A 20,043-nucleotide genomic window follows, 5' to 3' on the forward strand; every position below is an offset into this window, starting at 1 on the left:
TTACCAAGTAATGAGATGCATTAGTTCTCTGAAACAGAATGGCCAAGGCTGAGATCTGTCCCTTAAAGAGGAAGTAAACCCCGATGAGTTTACTTCCTCTTTCATTCCCTGCAAAGGTAAAGCATAATGGACTACTATGCATCGCATCGCATAGTAGTCCATTATGTGTCACTTACCTGACACAGGAGCCAGCGAAGTCACCGCTGTCCCCTGTAGTTCTGAGCGTCCATCTTCTTGGTGGGTCTCGCTGCTCCGGCGCTGTGATTCGCCGGAGCAGCAATGACGTCGCTCCCGCGCATGTGCACGGGAGTCGACACTCGCGGCATATCACCGCGATCTGCGGCCTGCCCAGTGCACCTGCACGCCACTGTCTACGGCGCATGCGCCGTAGACAGCGGTGGCTGTCTTTGGGTAATTATCTCCTAAACCGTTTAGGTTTAGGAGATATTTCTTGGACCTACAAGTAAGCCTTAATCTAGGTCAAAGTTGGTTGTAAGGGTTTACAACCACTTTAATGGAACCACAAGCTAGAGACCTCCATCAGACTGGACTAAAGCCAAAATGCACCCCACCACATAGCGTCAGAGATGAAACTTATGAGTCTCTCACCAGGAAAGAAGTCTTTCCATGTATGGTGGTACACCTTCCTGGAAGTTGACTTTCTTGTACTGAGGAGGCTAGGCATTTTAGAGTTAGAACCACACCTTCGCCTCATGGTTCATTTGCCAAGAGGTTTACAGTGTCTGCAAACCATATTCTTTTTGGCCAAGCAGATGCTGTCAGAATTGCCCACTGTTATCCTGCCCAAGAGGCTGCTAAATCTGCAGTGGAGGTAAGGCATAGATCAGGGAAAACTGATCCCAAGAAATCATCTATCACAAACACCTGAGCATTCCTGGTTTCTGGAGACAAACCTGTTTGGTTTGTTGTTTAAATCTGGCGTCCACCACAGACAAATCTCTGTGGACACCTCTTGGTGAAGAGTGCATTCTCTCGGCTACAGCTGCTGGTGTCTAAGAGAGTCCATCTGCCAGTTTTCCACTCTTGCAATGGTGCATGGTTGAGGGGGATGGAATGTGAAGTTCTGCCCAAGACCAGATCAGGTGCACTTCTGCCTGAGCAGTGCACCTTCTTGTCCCTTTTTTGATGGTTGATGTATGCCAGTGCATCCTGACAGTAAAATCCCAATGGTAGATAGACCAGAGTAGGAGAGCCAGCCGAATCAACTGATTTTCTTGGATGTTGATTAAGAACTTCCGCTCCTCTGATGGACGCTGAACTGCGAGGTTCTCCTGAACACCTTTCTAGCCCAACAATCTGACAAGGCCTTCCAACTAATCAAAAGGAAGGATTTCCCGGCATTCAGCATTTGTAAGAATATCCACCATTCTAGAGCTGACCTGGTCTTGGGAGTCAGATGAATTGGAGGATCCAAGGACGTAAGCTGAGGAAGCTCTGGAGTGAAACTGGGCACAGAGGATAACACAGAAGGCAGCTATTATCTTCCCCAGCATGAAAGATGGCTACCATCTTCCCCAGTACCTTTATGCAGGTTCAAATTGAGGGACTTCAACCTTAGGAATCTGACATTTACCCTGTGTAAGCAGCACCTTTGCTTGTGCCACATTGAGGACTGAGCCTAAGTACTCTAACCGATGCATTGGAACAAAGGCCAACTTCTAAAGTTTCAATACCCAACTTGGACCTGTATGGTCTGCTGCACGTCAGCTTCATAGCCAATTGCTTCCTGAGGTCACCTAAGTACCCCACAATGAGAATACCCCATGTCCCCAGCAACCCCAAAACTTGAGCTAACACCTTTAGTAAACACTCTGGGGGCTGTGGACAGGCTAAAATATAGCACCACAACTGGTAGTGGCGATCCTCCAGTTCAAATTGCAGAAACTGTTGGTGAGGCTGCAATATTAGGATGTTTATGTAGACATCCTTGATATTCACTGGTGCCAGGAAGTTCCCCTGATGAAGTGATGCAATCACCAATAGGGTGGGTTCCTTCGTGACTTTTTGTACCTTCAGCAGCTCGTTGAGTTGCCTTAAGGTCCAGAATGGGATGGACATCTATGTTTGGCTTGGGACCCATAGACTGGTTTAACTAGAAACCATAAGACCTCTCCCCCCTCCAGTATGGGTGCATGTAATCCCTGGGACATCAGCCTTTCCAGAGCTGCAAAGAAAACCACTTTTCTTTTTTTTTTTTTGCGTCCCCAGTTTCTAACCCCCTGGAGCCTTCTGTGACCACCTAAGCCCTGGAGACCACTTGATGTCCCCCTGCCTGCACAGGTGATAACATCCCATGACTGTGTGGAGGACTTGCCTCTGGAGCTGAAGAACTTGAAAGTCATGTTCATTACAGGCTGCAGAGTAAAAATAATAATAATAAATGCACTTTTTTTTTTTTTTCAAAAGGTGAATTATTCTTGGATTCCCAAAAGGCGTCTAAGGGTTTTGACCAGTCACCCTCACTTTCTTTAGTGTTAAGTTTACTTTTACCCACTGTAACCTTCTGGATGATGGCATCCAAGGGTGGTCTAAATATGCATTCACCCTCAAAGGGCAGCCTCTTGCTTTGTTTCTTGCAGGGAAGTCTCACGGAAAACACTTGAGCCATAGGCTCCTTCTCATATGGCTAGACAAGGTGCCTACCCCAGAAAGCCACCATATGAAATCTTCCAAGGCATCCACCGAGGAAGGAATGGTTCTCCCCTGGGGCTGATTTTCTGGAATAGAGTATACACTTCACCCAAATTTGAGGGGCTTGCCAAACTCCCACTGCAGGCTGCAGATTCATTCCCACCAGAGAGAACGCCTTAAAGAGGGCCTCTTATCTGTGGCATCTTAAAATCTGGTGCCTCATCCACTGGGTCTGTCAGCATCTTGTTCAAGTAGGCCAGGTCAACAGCCAGAGAACCTCATTTTTTGTAGATTTTCCTGTTCCATGGGGTAGTGATAAGTGAATCGCTATGGAGGCCAATCAACATACATCACTTCCTGAAGGTGCACTGGAAACGATTTAGGATGTTTTGGCAGTGATCAGAACCCAAATGCAGTGATCTTTGAAGAAGTTGGGTTTTGGAAGTGGAAACTTCAAGTTGGCATGTACCACATCTGCAAAGGAAGCCCACTGTGGTCTTCTGTGTTTAAGACACCCCCGGACCATAAGACTCCTCTACAGTGGATTCCTGTTCCTTGACAGCTTCATCCTCTTCCTCATCTTGAGGATGTTCCTCCTAATGCCTCATCCTCCCACTAAAGGGGAGGTGGGGAAGATCAGTGCTTGCATTCCAAGCGAGTGAGAAAAGAGCTGATCGCGTAGACCAGAAATGGCTGCAGAAACCTCCTCCCTTGACACAAAGGGAAGAATTTTGCCCCTAAGACAGTGGAAATACAAAAAAAAGGCAGAGGTTTAGATCGAGTCTGACCGTTTATGGGAGCCCCTATGCCCATAATGGGTTTCGTCATTGCTACAGTGTCATTCCTCGACAACAACTACCCACATCTCTTCCACATAGGAAACACTTCATTTGGGGAAAGTCTGTCACATTATTCACCATATTAGAGGCACTCGCTAATCCTTCTGCTGGGCCAGTAGGCCCAATCTTCACCCTTCATGGTGGGCGAACCCTGCAGGGCTTTCAGGGACTTGATTCCCCTCAAGGACTGCCATGGTTCTGTAAAGCATCCTGCCAGTGAGGTCAGCAGATATATTTTATTCATTACAGGTACTTGTATAGCGCTGTCAATTTACGCAGCGCTTTACATATACAGTATCTAATAAAAAGTGAGTACACCCCTCACATTTTTGCAAATGTTTTATTCTATCTTTTAATGTGACAACACTGAAGAAATGACACTTGTCTACAATGTAAAGTAGTGAGTGTACAGCTTGTATAACAGTGTAAATTTTGTGTCCCCTCAAAATAACTCAACACACAGCCATTAATGTCTAAACCGCTGGCAACAAAAGTGAGTACACCCCTAAAGTGAAAATCTCCAAATTGGGCCCAAACTGTCAATATTTTGTGTGGCCGCCATTATTTTCCAGCACTGCCATAACCCTCTTGGGCATGGAGTTCACCAGAGCTTCACAGGTTGCCACTGGAGTCCTCTTCCCCTCCCCCATGACAACATCACGGAGCTGGTGGATGTTGGAGACCTTGCGCTCCTCCACCTTCCGTTTGAGGATGCCCCACAGATGATCAATAGGGTTTAGGTCTGGAGACATGCTTGGCCAGTCCATCACATTTACCTTCAGCTTCTTTAGCAAGGCAGTGGTGGTCTTGGAGGTGTTTGGGGGTTATTTTGGAATACTGCCTTGCGGCCCAGTCTCTGAAGGGAGGGGATCATGCTCTGCTTCAGTATGTCCTAATACTCACTTTTGTGCAATACTGTATATTGTACATTACCATCAGTCCCTGCCCTCAAGAAGCTTACACTCTAAGGTCCCTAACTCAATTTAATATACGCCAATACTAAGGGCACTATAGACAGGAGCCAATTAATCTACCAGCATGTCTTTGGAGTGTGGTAGGAAACCGAAAAGGGACCTGAAGGAAACCCACATGGGCACAGGGAGAACATTCAAACTCCAGGCAGGTAGTGCCATTGTTGGGATTCGAACCGATGACCCTAGTGCTGCTAGATGGAAGCACTAACCACTTAGCCACTGTCTGTACCCGAAGATCGCTGCCGGCATGTACATCAGTAATGGGAATCAGCTGCAGGGAGACCACAGGCAATACTGGTGATGTCCTTCGCCCTCTCTCTGCCTTTTTTGGGGTACAGCTTTGAGTTCAGTTTCTCTTGAATTCTTAAGTGATGTCTCACCACATGTTACCCCAGCATGCATTAACACATGACCCAATGACACATGACGGTGCATTGAGGTGACATTCATTTTCATTGGCACCCTAACACACCTTGCTGACGCACCTCAAGGCACCAATGTCAACCATCTTCCGTTGAGAACAAAATTGTGCATTTTTGATTTTAGTGCACTGACGGTCTTTCGACTATAGCTTTGACTTGTGTGCTTTATCAAGCTAAAAGACACACTTTTTCTAGGTGTTCAGTCTTGCACAGTTGGACAGGCTCCTTTCCTGAAAGATGCACCAAGTCAGATAAAGCCCGTCTCATAACCTGGCTGGACCATATCCAGTTTCATCAGGCCCTTTCTTCCCCATTCTGACTGATTCTGCTACTCCCCCCTTTCATTCATTGGATTTCAGTTATTTCAATCATGGAGAAATGAAATGGAAAGGGTTTATATAGAAAAAAGGGTCATTAACATGTTGATGAGGGGGGGAAAGAAGGAACCATTGGAGGCAAAAATTGAAGTAGAATAAACGTCATCTTTAAATGTTTTGGTTGGACTTCCTTGATCCTTTTTCATGTAAAGAATACATTCTGCCCATTCTTGTTTTTGTCTTTCGATGTATTCATATCTTCCACGTTATTTCCCACAGCTATCCTCTCTTTAAAGTTCCCGGAGCCGACCACGGTGAAGTCCAGCTGCGCTTTCTTTGTGAGTGTAACATTGCAATCGTCCCATGCACTACATGACCGATTTGGGTGATAAATGGAGAGCAAGCTGGGGGAAAAATAACCATAGCCACCAACAGAATCCTTATTTCACTTTACACTCTTGACCGAAGAAATTACTTCTGGAATTTGGTGGTTGTTGTGGGAAAAATCAAACTTTTATATGTAGAAAACATTTCATGAATCCGTCCCATAGAGTGGCTATGCTGGCCATACACTGCAATGGCTTTTTATGATTTAAAAAAAACGTCCAAGTGGATCAAGCAACCCATCCCCGTTTATATACACCGAACAGCCATAACATTCTGACCATTGACAGGTAAAGTGAATAACATTCATTATCTCATGACAGTGGTACCTGAAAGTAGGTGAGGTATATTAGACAGTAAGTGAACGTTATCCCTGAGGTTAATGTGTTGAAAAGAGTAAAAAGGGGCAAGTGTAAGGATTTGAGGGACTTTGAAAAGGACCAAATTGTAATGTCTAGAAGACTGGGCCAGAGGAACTCCAAAACTACAGCTCTTGTGGGATGTTCCCAGTCTGCAGTGGTCAAGACCGACCAAAAGTGGTCCAAAGAAGGGAAACCGGCGAGAGGATCATAGCCAAGGCTCATTAATGGAGGGGGGGGGGGTTCATTGATGAAGGTGGGGGTAGGCTCATTGATGGAGGTGGGGAGGGAAGGCTCATTGATGGAGGTAGGGAGAAGAAGGCTCATTTATGGAGGTGGGGAGAAGAAGGCTCGTTGATGAAAGTGGGGTGAAGGTGCATTGATTGGGGGGGGGGGCGGGAGGCTCGTTTGATGAAGGTGGGGGGGAGGAAGGCTAGTTGATGAAGGCAGAGGGGGGGGGGGAGAAGAGAGGCTCATTGATGATGGCGGGGGGTGGGGGGAAGGAAGGCTCATTGATGAAGGCGGGGGGAGGCAGGCTTGTTGAAGGCGGCTCATTGAAGGCGGGGGGGAGAAGAGGGGCTCGTTGATGAAGGCGGGGGGAGGAAGGCTCGTTGATGAAGGCGGGGGGAGGAAGGCTCGTTGATGAAGGCGGGGGGAGGAAGGCTCGTTGATGAAGGTGGGGGGAGGAAGGCTCGTTGATGAAGGCAAGGGGGAGGATGGCTCGTTGATGGAGGTGGGGGGAGGGGAGAGAGAACGCTCATTGATGGAGATGGGGAGTGAAGAATCGTTGATGGAGGTGGGGTGAAGGCGCGTTGATGAAGGTGGGGGGGGGGTGGTCTCGTTGATGAAGGTGGGGGGAAGGCTAGTTGATGAAGCTGGGGGGGAGAAGAGAGGCTTGTTGATGAAGGCATGGGGGGGAGGAAGGCGTGGGGGGGAGGAAGGCTCGTTGATGAAGGCGGGGGGGGAGAGGGAACGCTCATTGTTGGAGATGGGGAGTGAAGATTTGTTGATGGAGGTGGGGTGAAGGCGCGTTGATGGAGGTGGGGGGGGGGTGGGCTCATTGAAGGTGGGGGGGAAGGCTAGCTGATGAAGGTGGGGGGGGAGAAGAGAGGCTTGTTGATGAAGGCGGCGGGGGAGAAGAGAGGCTTGTTGATGAAGGCGTGGGGGGGAGGAAGGCTCATTGATGAAGGTGTGGGGGGGGGGGAGGCTCGTTGATGAAGGTGTGGGGGGGGGGAAAGGCTTGTTGATGAAGGCGTGGGGGGGTGAAGGCTTGTTGATGAAGGCGTGGGGGGGGGGAGGCTCGTTGATGAAGGCGTGGGGGGGGAGGAAGGCTCGTTGATGAAGCCGTGGGTGGGGAGGAAGGCTCGTTGATGGAGGCGACGGGGGAGCAAAGGCTCCTTGATGGAGGTGGCGATTGAAGGCTGGCCTGTGTAGTCCGATCCAATAGAAGAGCTATTGGAGCTCAAATTGGTGATTAAAGTGAATTCTGGTTCTGATAGAAGGGTGCCAAAACACACAGAGAATAACAGTTTGTTGTGTATGGGGCTGGGTCACCACAGACCGGTCAGGGTGCCCATGCTGACCCGTGTCCACAGCCAAATGTGTCTACAATGGGCACGTGAGCATCAGAACTGGAACACGGAGCAATGGAAGAAGGTGGCCTGGTCTGATGAATGACGTTTTCTGGTACATGATGTGGATGGGCGGGTGCGTCACTTACCTGGGGAAGAGATGGAACCAGGATGCTCTATGGCAGTGATGGCGAACCTTGGCACCCCAGATGTTTTGGAACTACATTTCCCATGATGCTCAACAACACTGCAGAGTGCATGGGCATCATGGGAGATGTAGTTCAAAAACATCTGGGGTGCCAAGGTTCGCCACCACTGCTCTATGGGAAGAAGAAAAGCCAGCGGAGGCAGTGTGATGATTTGTCTAGTCCAGGCCTCAATGGGGCAGGGCTGTTTTTGTGGCAAAAGGGCGACCTACTCAACATTAGGTGGGAGATCACAATGTTATGGCTGATCAGTGTATTTAAAGTCCCAAGTAGAACTAAAGGCAAAACTTAAAAAAATAAAAATAATAATTGGATAGAGTAATGGGGAGTTATAACCCCTCTTGGGTTTTATTTTTATATCTGTGTCCCATCGAGGAGATTCCCCTTCACTTCCTGTCCCATAGATGAAACGGGAACTAAGAGCAATGTCAAATGTAGCTTATAAAAACATAAAGGTATACTATCCCCCCAACTATTAGATATATCCATGGATACCCAAATAATGGATTCAAATGTAGATTCAGATATTAGAACAGACAAATGTCTGTAGTGCTCCAGAATGGGAGGGTATGTATAATATGCACATACAATATATTGTCAAAAGTAATGGGACACCTGCCTTAACATGAACTTTAATGGTATCCCAGTCTTAGTCCGTAGGGTTCAATATTGAGTTGGCTCCGCCCTTTGCAGCTATAACAGCTTCAACTCTTCTGGGAAGGCCATCCACAAGGTTTAGGAGGGTGTCTATGGGAATGTTTGACCATTCTTCCAGAAGAGCCTTTGTGAGGTCAGGCACTGATGTGGATGGGAAGGCCTGATTTGTCAGGTTGCAGGCCAGTCAAGTTCCTCCACCCCAAACTCGCTCATCCATGTCTTTATGGACCTTGCTTTGTGCACTGGTACAAATCATATGGTGGAGGAGGATTATGGTTTGGGATTGTTTTTCAGGGGTTGGGCCCCCTAGTTCCAGTGAAGGAAACTCTTAATGTGTCAGCATACCAAGACATTTTGGACAATTTCATTCTCCCAACTTTGTGGGAACAGTTTGGGGACGGCCCCTTCCTGTTCTAACATGACTGCCCACCAGTGGTGAATTGGCGCGAAGACAGCGAGCCAGGCCTTCTCATCCAACATACGTACCTGACCTCACAAATGCTCTTCTGGAAGAACGGTCAAACATTCCCGTAGACAATATATAAATAGTACCCCTGCGCTACTATGGGATGTTGAATATAAATACAGGGTGCTGCAGACACCGTATGAGTAAACAATTCTCAAAAATGAAATCAGTATAAAGAAAGTGGTGTTGCGCTCCTAGCAATAATTAGTCTCGTAATATTAAGGTGCTATATGTAAGATACCAAGGATATATCTATCTCTGTATCTCCTATGTGAAGATCAAAGTAAATATATAAAAAGCCATATACTAAGTGCAAATTCATATACACAAAGTGCATAAAGTGCTAACGTGCTAATATAAATATCATGCAACTGTTAACCACTTGCCGCGCCCGCCCTATAGGCAATTGGCGGCGGCAAAGTGGTTTCATAATCCTGACCGGACGTCATATGACGTGATCAGGATTATGAGCCGGGGGCGCGCATCGCGGCGATCGTTGTTGCGGGGTGTCAGTCTGACACCCGGCAACTACGATCTCGGTAAAGAGTCTCCGACGGAGACTCTTTACCATGTGATCAGCCGTGTCCAATCACGGCTGATCACAGTGTAAATGTGAAGAGCCGGTGATCGGCTTTCCCTCACTCGCGTCTGTCAGACGCGAGTAGAGGAGAGCCGATCGGCTGCTCCTCTGACAGGGGGGGTCTGTGCTGATCGATTATCAGCACAGCCCCCCCGAGGATGCCCACACGACCACCAGGGACGCCACCAGACCACCAGGGAACAGGTAATAAAGGTCATAATCCTCCCTAGACCACCAGGGATGCCAGTCAGCACAATGGGTGCCAATCAGTGCCCATAATGGATGCCAATCAGTGCCCACAATGGGCATCACTGATTGGCATGCATTACTATAGTATAACACCGATGCCGCCTATGAGTGCCCACCTGTGCCGCCTATGAGTGCCCACCTGTGCCGCCTATGAGTGCCCACCTGTGCCGCCTATGAGTGCCCACCTGTGCCGCCTATCCATGCCCACCTGTGCCGCCCATCCGTGCCAATTTGTGCCACCTATCAGTGTCCGTCCGTGTTGCCCATCAGTGCTGCCGATCAGTGCCACTTCATTGGTGCCCATCAGTGCCGCCTTATCAGTGCCCATCAGTGTAGCCCCATCAGTGAAGGATAAAACTTACTTATTTACAAAGTTTTGAAACTGAAACAAAAAAAACATTTTTTTTTTCAAAATTTTCGGTATTTTTTTATTTGTAGCGCAAAAAATAAAAACCGCAGAGGTGATCAAATACCACCAAAAGAAAGCTCTATTTGTGGGAAAAAAATGATAAAAATTTCATTTGGGTACAGTGTAGCATGACCGCGCAATTGTCATTCAAAGTGCGACAGCGCTGAAAGCTCAAAATTGGTCTGGGCAGGAAGGTGTTTAAGTGCCCAGTATTGAAGTGGTTAATAAAGCACAAAATGAATAAAAAAAAGTGACTTTTAGTGAATAAAAATCTTAATCTGTAAAATAATAGCTTTTATCTGAGACACACTAAAAAAAATATATAATAAAAAATATAATAAATAAAAATGAGTATGTGAACATAGATCAAAGTCAAAAGTGCAACTGTAGTGAAGGTTCTTATGGGAACAGCAGGTGAAGATTTCTTAAATAAATCACATCTGGTGATAATGTGAGAAAGTGATTCTTCAGTGTCGGTAACACCCGTGGAGTATAGTGGGTACTTACCTTACTGCTGTAAGGTAAACGGCATATAGGGAATGTATAGAGATGAATCCAGTGTGCTCCTCCTGTGTGACCATACCGGATGTCAACAGAGGTCACTCTATTCCTTTCCGGGAGGGGTGGGTCCCTAGGCCTCGTTCGAGCACTCGGTATAGATAGAAAGAGAGAGAGCCATACTAGGTGTAGTATTTAAAATCAGTTTGCTGAATTTATTTAGCCAAAAGGTTACTCACATTTTAGTTAAAAACAGCGCAGTGTATAAACGAGCATCGCCCTCGTGTCAGACGTCACTTCCGGTGTCCGTGTGCCTCTCTCCTACGCGTTACATCACTGTCACGTGACTTCAATGGGGATGACTTCCCCGTTGAAGTCACGTGACAGTGACGTAACGCGTAGGAGAGAGGCATGCGGACACCGGAAGTGACGTCTGACTGCTTATTAGGAACTCACGATCTGCCTCTCCTCACAGAACAGGACAGGGGTTTGCGTGTTTACACTCGCACGTCCCTGTTCTGCCTCTTGTGCCTGGGATCGTTCGTGGCTGGCGGTCATCGCGATTGTTGGCCACGAGCATTGGCACCCCCCGCAGTGCAGCGGGCGCGGGCGCGCCTGCTATGCCACTTAAAGAAGCCAATGTACAGCTACGTCGGCTCGCGGGATCCTGCTGCAGTATAATGACGGCGGCTGGTTGGCAATCGGTTAAAAGAGAATTCCAGGTATAGAAATGTTTACATTGCCCCAGCTTGGACCAACTATGTATATACCATACCTGTGGTCATCACTGAAGTAGACCCCGCTGCTACTCCTCTACTACAGGGACCCCCACTAGCTTTCTGGGCCCCATGTTGAGCGGCTGCTCTGCTGCATTGTGAACACAAGAGGTTTCTCTGATTGGATGAGGTGTAAAGTGTGATGTCACCACTCCTGCCTCTCCACCTTGTCCAATCAGAGAACTCTTTGCAGGACTGAAGTTAATGATGCGCTCCATTCCCAGCAGGGATTATGTGGATCTGTGATTGCAGATGTTGGTAGACTGACTGATCTGTTTTTTTATCTCAGATGGAGTTTTTGCCGAGGTGCGGGGAGCTCGCCCCGGTGGGACAGGTGGTGCACGATGAAGGCAAATTTCTTCTTCAGGCTACACTTGAGGTGAGAAAATATGAATACCAATGTTGGTTTGTTTATTTCTCCTGTAAATTATAAGCGTGGAAGAGTGGCGGCAGAAAAAACCGCACTTCCATCAAGTCTGCCGCTTTTTTATGTCTTTTTATTTTTTAAAAGGTTAAATGCCAAAGTAAATGTAATTTCTCTTACTGTTGATTGGCTAAAAAATTCTTCTGAAAGTCTGTTCCGACCATCCACTACTTTATACAAGTACTTTCTAAAGTTCGCTTTCCTGGTGGTGAGCATTACAGCAAAAGCAAAATATTTTACAAACAAAAAGACTGTTTTATAAAAAAAAAAAAAAGCGGCCACTTATATCCATGAGTGCCCATCAGAATCCCCCCCCCCCCCCTTTCATCCATGAGTGCCCATCAAACCCCCCTCCCCCCCTTCATCCATGAGTGCCCATCAGAATGTCCCCATCCCCCCATCCATGAGTGCCCATCAGAATCCCCCCTCTTTCATCCATGAGTGCCCATCAGAATCCCCCCCCCCCTTTCATCCATGAGTGCTCATCAGAATACCCCCCCCTTCATCCATGAGTGCTCATCAGAATACCCCCCCCTTCATCCATGAGTGCTCATCAGAATCCCCCCCCCCCCTTCATCCATGAGTGCTCATCAAACCCCCCCCCATCCATGAGTGCCCATCAAACTCCCCCTTTCATCCATGAGTGCCCATCAGAATACCCCCCCCCCTTCACCCATGAGTGCCCATCAGAATCCCCCCCCCTTCACCCATGAGTGCCCATCAGAATCCCCCCCCCATCCATGAGTGCTCATCAGAATCCCCCCTTCATCCATGAGTGCTCATCAGAATCCCCCCCTTCATGCATGAGTGCCCATCAAAATCCCCCCCCCCTTTCATCCATGAGTGCCCATCAGAATCCCCCCATCCATGAGTGCCCAAAATCACCCCCCCCTTTATCCATGAGTGCCCATCAAAATCCCCCCCCCTTCATCCATGAGTGCCTATCAAAACCCCCCCTTCATCCATGAGTGCCCATCAAATCCCCCCCCCCAATCCATGAGTGCTCATCAGACTCCACCCCCCTTCATCTTTGTCTCAGTACTGCAATACACAGACTGGTGCATCCACTGCCAGCCGGGGTATTTTCATGGACAGTGGGCCGCATAAAACCCTGTAGTGGGCCTGTTTAGAGTTCCCTGCTTTAGATAATTTTCTTCCTAGGTATATGATGGCTCCCTCCACATGCAGAATGGCTCTATACCAGGATGGCACCGATACCGGTATCAGTGCCAATACTAAGCATGTGCGCGAGTATCAGTGCTTGTTCAAATCCGCCTAAACCCGAAAGTGGTTAAGTAGCCTGCTTTCTGTCCCCCGACACCCACTGAACATAGGGGACCCAGAGAATTTTTTCTTTAAAAATAGCTGCACAGCAGGGGGATCAGCTGATTGGTGCACAGAATTTCGGAGTCCCCTCCTGCTCCACCCCCGGCCCCCCACTGAGTTCCCCCTAGGCCCCAATTGCCCAGGAGGAAGGGATGACCAGATATATCAGCAGTGCTCAGCTGGTCCCAGCTCCAGAGAATCCACCTGCATGAGAAGCTGCATCGCAACCACCCTGGTCCTCAACCCCATCTCCCACCCCACCCTCAACTACCCTGCTCTCATTTACCCCTCCCCTCCAACCTGCCTGCACCCCCCTTCTCCCCCGTCCTGCCCTCATTTATTCCTGCTGCTTGGGATAACAGCCGAGCGTTATCCCGGCCCTCCATCAGAAGTACAATGTAGGGGGATCCAGCTTGTAGCTTCTACGTGTGATCGAGTCTTGCTCTCTCTCTCTCCCTGCAGGGGATTGGTGGACAGGCCTCCCGAAATCTAATGGATTCTTTCGCAGACATGATCTTCTCTCTCAATAAGAACTGCTTCTCCTACTTGGTGGTCTGGCTGAAAGAGCTGCTGCAGCAGGCGGGTTTCCCGTCACCTCGACTGACTCAGGAGCAAAAAGATAACTTCAGCCAACACATCCTACGGTGAGAGCTCCGTGTGCCTGCGCACCAGCATTCTTCTGTGGTTGGTTAGGGATTGATTGGAAACCTTCAGGAAAGGTTGGCAATAAATTATACATAGAATTGCATGACAGTGAGGGGGAAAGGAGGTGAAAAAGACAAGGGGGATTTTTCAGCGGTGCAAAATATAACAAAACTGAAACAAAGTATAATAAAAATTCATATTAATTTATTAGTATACATTAAAAAGCACTATAGCATCAAATATAGTATACAAAAATACAGAAAACAATGTGCGCATTATTACTGGACTAGAGGGATCCCAGAAGTAAGAGTTGACAGGCTGATAGCACTCGTTCCCAACATGTTTCGCAGTAAGCTTCTTCAGGGGAAATGTGCAACTAACAATAAATTTAATAGAAAATAATATACAAAAACCACAAGCAAAATTGTTATGAAATGCATATCAGTATACAATATAATCAAGAAGCAACAAAATTACATATAACTACATATAACAACCCCAGTGTTTGTGATCTAACAAGATGGCGCTTACCGCCTATCGCCAAGCAGACCGCAAACCAGGAATCGACAACAAGATGGAAATATTTGCACCCAACAGGCCAAATCAGAGGCCGCCAAGCTTTATGGAGGACACAGATGGGGGTAAGTCAGAGCTAAAAGAATAAGTAAATGATGGGTAAGTGAAACGAAAGATAAAAAAGGATACTAGAAGGATACATCAAATATGCAAAAAATTAGTACATAATAAATAATACAATAAACATATTATTTGATGCCGATTCCTGGTTTGCGGTCTTCTTGGCGATAGGCGGTAAGCGCCATCTTGTTAGATCGCAAACACTGGGGTTGTTATATGTAGTTATATGTAATTTTGTTGCTTCTTGATTATATTGTATACTGATATGCATTTCATAACAATTTTGCTTGTGTTTTTTGTATATTAATTTTCTATTAAATTTATTATTAGTTGCACATTTCCCCTGAAGAAGCTTACTGCGAAACATGTTGGGAACGAGTGCTATCAGCCTGTCAACTCTTACTTCTGGGATCCCTCTAGTCCAGTAATAATGCGCACATTTCTTTCTGTATTTTTGTATACTATATTTGATGCTATAGTGCTTTTTAATGTATACTAATAAATTAATATGAATTTTTATTATACTTTATTTCAGTTTTGTTATATTTTGCACCGCTGAAAAATCCCCCTTGTCTTTTTCCCCTCCTTCCTCCTCCCTGCCATGCAATTCTATATATATTAGGGGATGAGGTGCCTATTTCTTTACGGTATCACTGGGTTGGTTGGACCAAATCGTTTCAATAAATTATACATATTTTAAGCTCTGGCTACTTTACTACTGAAAGTTTTTTACCTTCTCGTTTGGCTGTCACCTCATTAGCAGCACATTGATTTCTGTGTACATTCTAGAGAGGATTGCCAACTAGTAGTGAGGTCTTCTCTCCGTAGCAAAGAGATGTAATCGCCAGTGTGACCTACCTTATGTCTGGGTGTATATGGGTTTGCTGACCGCTAAAGCTTTAAGTAAACTTAAAATATGTTAGAGGCAATGCAGTCCGCTCACATCATTTGTAATAAAAACATCTTTGCCATTCTGAAGCTTCCCTCCAACCACTTTGCATATTATTTTATATATATATATATATATATATATATATATACTGTGATTCTGTACTTGCCAAATGTGCTGCAGAAATCTCCCTCCACTGAGTCTGGGCCGCATCCATTTTAACTATGGGCAGCTGAAGCCCGTTCACTTCCTGGATTTACACTGACACACACCTCCAGCTCTGCAGCCCAGCATCTCTCATTGACCCTCTTATGATTCACCCCCCCTCCTTTCCTGGCAAACTCTCAGAAGAGTGAGAGAGAGAGCTGTGCATGTCCTAAGCCTAGGCTAAGGACCAGGCAAGAAACAGGAAGTGGGCTGTATAAGGGATTTACTGGCAGAAAAAAAAAATGTTTTACTATCCAAAGGTAAAACAACAAGAAGGGCAGAAGATTTAATAGATGGAAAGATGAAAAAATGACTGAAGTTCTGCTTTAAATACAAAATAGCAATTCTTAAACCAATGACTAAGCATGCCGTTAGTTTTAGTTAATTTTCTGAATGGCCCTGTCCCGACATCACACATCTCGGCAGCTTTGCTCACTACTGTTGTATTGACAGCAATACTCCCTATAGGAGCCACTGTCAATCTCCCAGCTAGGGGCCCGGGGGGCGTATCTGCTGCTAGGAATAGGACGGGTGATTGGAAGCACTGGCGTAGAGGTGTCAGGAATAGGACGGGTGATTGCGAGCACTGGCATAGAGGCAGCAGGAAAAGGACGGGTGACGGGAAGCACTGGCGTAGTGGCGGCAGGAATAGGACTGGTGATGGCGAGCACTGGCACAGAGGCAGCAGGAAAAGGACGGGTGATGGCGAGCACTGTCATAGAGGCAGCAGGAAAAGGACGGGTGATGGCGAGCACTGTCATAGAGGCAGCAGGAAAAGGACGGGTGATGGCGAGCACTGGCGCAGAGGCGTCAGGAATAGGACGGGCGATTGCGAGCACTGGCACAGAGGCGGCAGGAATAGGCCGGGTGATCGGAAGCACTGGTGTAGAGGCAGACAGAATAGGACGGGTGATTGGAAGCACTGGCGTAGAGGTGTCAGGAATAGGACGGGTGATGGCGAGCACAGGCATAGAGGCGGCAGGAAAAGAAAAGGTGACGGGAAGTGCTGGCATAGAGGCAGACAGAATAGGACATGTGACGGGAAGCACTGGCGCAGAGGCGGGAGGAATAGGACGGGTGATGGTGAGCACTGGCACAGAGGCGGCAGTAATAGGATGGGTGACGGGAGGCACTGGTGTAGAGGTAGACAGAATAGGACATGTGACGGGAAGCACTGGCTCCAGGAATAGGACGGGTGATGGCGAGCACTGGCATAGAGGTGGCAGGAATAGAACAGGTGATGGGAAGCGCTGGGGTAGAGGCGGCAGGAATAGGCTGGGTGATGGGAAGCACTGGTGTAGAGGCAGACAGACTAGGACGGGTGATGGGAAGCACTGGCACAGAGGCGGCAGGAGTAGGACGGGTGATAGCGAGCACTGGCACAGAGGCGGCAGGAATAGGACGGATGATGGTGAGCACTGGCACAGAGGCGGCAGGAATAGGACGGATGATGGTGAGCACTGGCACAGAGGCGGCAGGAATAGGACAGGTGATGGTGAGCTCTGGCACAGAGGCGGCAGGAGTAGGACCGGTGATGGCGAGCACTGGCGTAGAGGGCGGCAGGGATAGGACGGGTGATATGAGGTTGTAGAGAACCGCCAGCACTCTGGGTAGTAAAGTGACGGTGCTGCACTATTTTGTGGTGACAGAAAAATTGCTGGGGGATCAGCAAAGCTTCATGTTTAGTGTATCGGCCATCGCTCTGGAAGTGTAAGTGTTGGTGATTCTTCAGTTGCAATAATGGTTCACCTTTTGGTGCCGCCACAAGTTACAGTACCACGTGTGACACTGTTGCGGCTCATGTGATGTGATATGATTGCTCCGCCCTAATCTATCTTCCTATTTAACCCTCTGTACAGGGAGCGGGTGAACAAGCGGAGGATGAGAGACATGGTGAAGGAATTCACGCTCCTCTGCCGCGGATTACACGGGACAGAATACACTGCCGACTACTGAAGTCAAGCTTCCTGGATATCAAACGGGGCATTTTCTGGCATGCCCACCTGCAATACTTGAGCTGTGTCGCCCTGCGCCAACCTTGCAGAGCTGTTTTTTTTTCTTTTTGTTATGTCTGTGAAAACTGCCCGACCCCTCCCTTTACTAACTCTTCATCCTACCGAGGGCACCTGGAGCTGCAAGGGTAAAGGGGTGGGGGGGGTCATAGCAATTTGGAAAGGCCTCGCTTGCCAGGTGCTTTCTGCTTCCTGAATTGACATGGCAACCCCTGCATCCTCCAAAGACTGGGCATCCAGGTATACGAGGGGGTACTAAGGGTGGGGCGAGGGGGGGTGTGTGTGGGGCCTTTTGCAGGATTTGTACATTGATCGGACTGATACGAGGACTCCTCACGTCTGCTGCTTCCACTCCGACTCTCGCTGCCAATGAGCATATTGCGGGTTTTATATAAACGGCTTCTGAACTGTTAATGCTGATTGCCGAGAGTCAGAACTCTTCTCCTCCCAAGACAGAAGAAAAAGGGAAGGTGGGGAGGGTGAGGGGCAATGGTTTTACATTACCTCTCTGTGTCTGAACCCAGGGATTTCCATTGACAATATGTTTCTCATTACACAAAAAACTGCTGAAGCTGAAGCATGCCGACTTAACCACTATTAAACCAGCCTTGTACTTTAGCTCCCCACTGCCCCCCTCCCCCACGCCCCTCGGAACTGTCTGATCTTTTAGTCCTTTTCTTTTCTACAGGTATAAAACTGAACATGTGACAGCTGCATGCAAACTTGTAGGTCGCACATACTTGAGTTTCCAGGGTCAGCCTGGTCACATCCAGAACCACAGATGTCAGCGGTCACATGGGGGCTCTGGACCCCCCCCGTGGTAGCTTCAAAAAAGGGAATGAGATATTGAGAGATGCTGGTCCTGGCAAAGATTTTCCCATTTATCCTTTTATTTATTACCACTTTACAGACGTCATTTTCACCGTCCCATCCTGTTGCCTGTTACTAGCTCTCCATGGGGGCCGCTTTTCTTGTCGTCCTGGATGGGCGGCCAAAGAGTCGGCCTTTGCTGTGGCCTTTTTTTTTTTTTTTTATGACTTTCCTTCCTAGAAAGCACAAGTGAAAAAAATGAAAAGAGAACCATTCAAAGTACCTTTTTTTATTTGTTCTAGTTGGCCTCTCATCATCACAGCCTTCCTCAACCTTTATCGTAAGGAGCAACCCTCGAAATAACGAATAATGATTATTATAGCTCACAGGACATGAACAGTAAGCCGAGATATAAGAATAAATGGAATCGGGAAACTTATTTTATACCCAGGACTGCTCTGTACAACAAAATAATGTTCAGTAATAAATGAAACAAATAATAATAATAATGGCTAGAAAAGCAGACAGTGGAAATTGTAGTGTTCCTTTGCATTTGTGGTCAATGGAGAAATGCACCCGTCCATTGGTGGTCAGTGAAATATCTCTCACATTGGATGTCCATGAAAAAGGACCTCTTATATTAATGCTCTGTGGGAGATGGCCTGCCTTGTTGAAAGAAAGGCCCATTACACTGGTGGGTAGAGGGAATAATTTAGTTTATATTGGTGATCAGTGAGAAGAATGTTCCTTACATTGGTGATCAGTGAGAAGAATGTTCCTTACATTGGTGATCAGTGAGAAGAATGTCCCTTACATTGGTGATCAGTGGGAAGAATGTCCCTTACATTGGTGATCAGTGAGAAGAATGTTCCTTACATTGGTGATCAGTGGGAAGAATGTTCCTTACATTGGTGATCAGTGGGAAGAATGTTCCTTACATTGGTGATCAGTGAGAAGAATGTTCCTTACATTGGTGATCAGTGAGAAGAATGTTCCTTACATTGGTGATCAGTGAGAAGAATGTTCCTTACATTGGTGGTCAATGGGAAGAATGTCCCTTACATTGGTGGTCAATGGGAAGAATGTCTCTTTGGTGGCCAGAAGGACGAATACTCCCTACATTGGTGATCTGTAACATATAGCTAAAAGATCATTGGTAGAAGTGGTTCCTTATCTGATAGACAGAAATTGCTTATTTTTCGGGGAACCCTTAACAACCTCTAGAGGAACCTTGGTTGAGAAAGGCTGGATCATCTTTTGTTTCATAGTTTGGAGGGATCCAATGGAGGATGTCTCACGAGGATGGTGCCCTGTGCTTCTTCTTTAAATTTAGGTTTTGGGTTCCTCTAACTGCCTACACCTCCCAACCATATAGCACTTGTATTGGTGACCTCATAAGTGTCTGGGGCAGCCTTGGGGTGACCCTGGAAAAAGTGAGTGTGACTGCTCTGTTTCTTGGTGTTACTTGGATGCTACTGGTGAGACCTTGGAGCAGAGGACTAATACTAAGGAACTGTCTTTACCACTAATGTGACGAGAATGATTCTACCTTGTATTAGGTGGCTGGAAATGTTTTTTTTTTTTTAGGGTACAGGGAGATCTGGCCGAATGCAGAGCTGTGATTGCTTGTAAAATTGATAAATGGGCTTCCTCCTCTGGGAGAGAGAAGCTCATGGGAGAGTGGTAGAGTTCCAGCAACGGAGCGCCAACACAGGAACAGCTCAGCGAAGAGGAT

At 47.3% G+C, this 20,043-nt stretch overlaps 1 protein-coding gene across 1 annotated transcript in view; it reads left to right on the forward strand.

Annotated features, from left to right (window-relative positions):
- IPO13 (importin 13) overlaps positions 1 to 18,842 on the forward strand; it is a 64,535-nt gene extending 45,693 nt beyond the window's left edge. The window contains exons 6-9 of the mRNA XM_077451101.1: positions 5,484 to 5,542; positions 11,649 to 11,738; positions 13,572 to 13,753; positions 17,346 to 18,842. Of these exons, the coding sequence (XP_077307227.1) occupies positions 5,484 to 5,542; positions 11,649 to 11,738; positions 13,572 to 13,753; positions 17,346 to 17,442 (428 nt within the window). The 3' untranslated portion in view covers positions 17,443 to 18,842. The remainder of the gene's footprint in view (positions 1 to 5,483; positions 5,543 to 11,648; positions 11,739 to 13,571; positions 13,754 to 17,345) is intronic.
- The last annotated feature ends 1,201 nt before the right edge of the window (positions 18,843 to 20,043 follow it).

The sequence above is a fragment of the Lithobates pipiens genome, unplaced genomic scaffold, assembly GCF_037356315.1.
Source record: "Lithobates pipiens isolate NorthernLeopardFrog02 unplaced genomic scaffold, aLitPip1_a1.2 Scaffold_23, whole genome shotgun sequence".
Taxonomy (NCBI): Eukaryota; Metazoa; Chordata; class Amphibia; order Anura; family Ranidae; genus Lithobates; species Lithobates pipiens.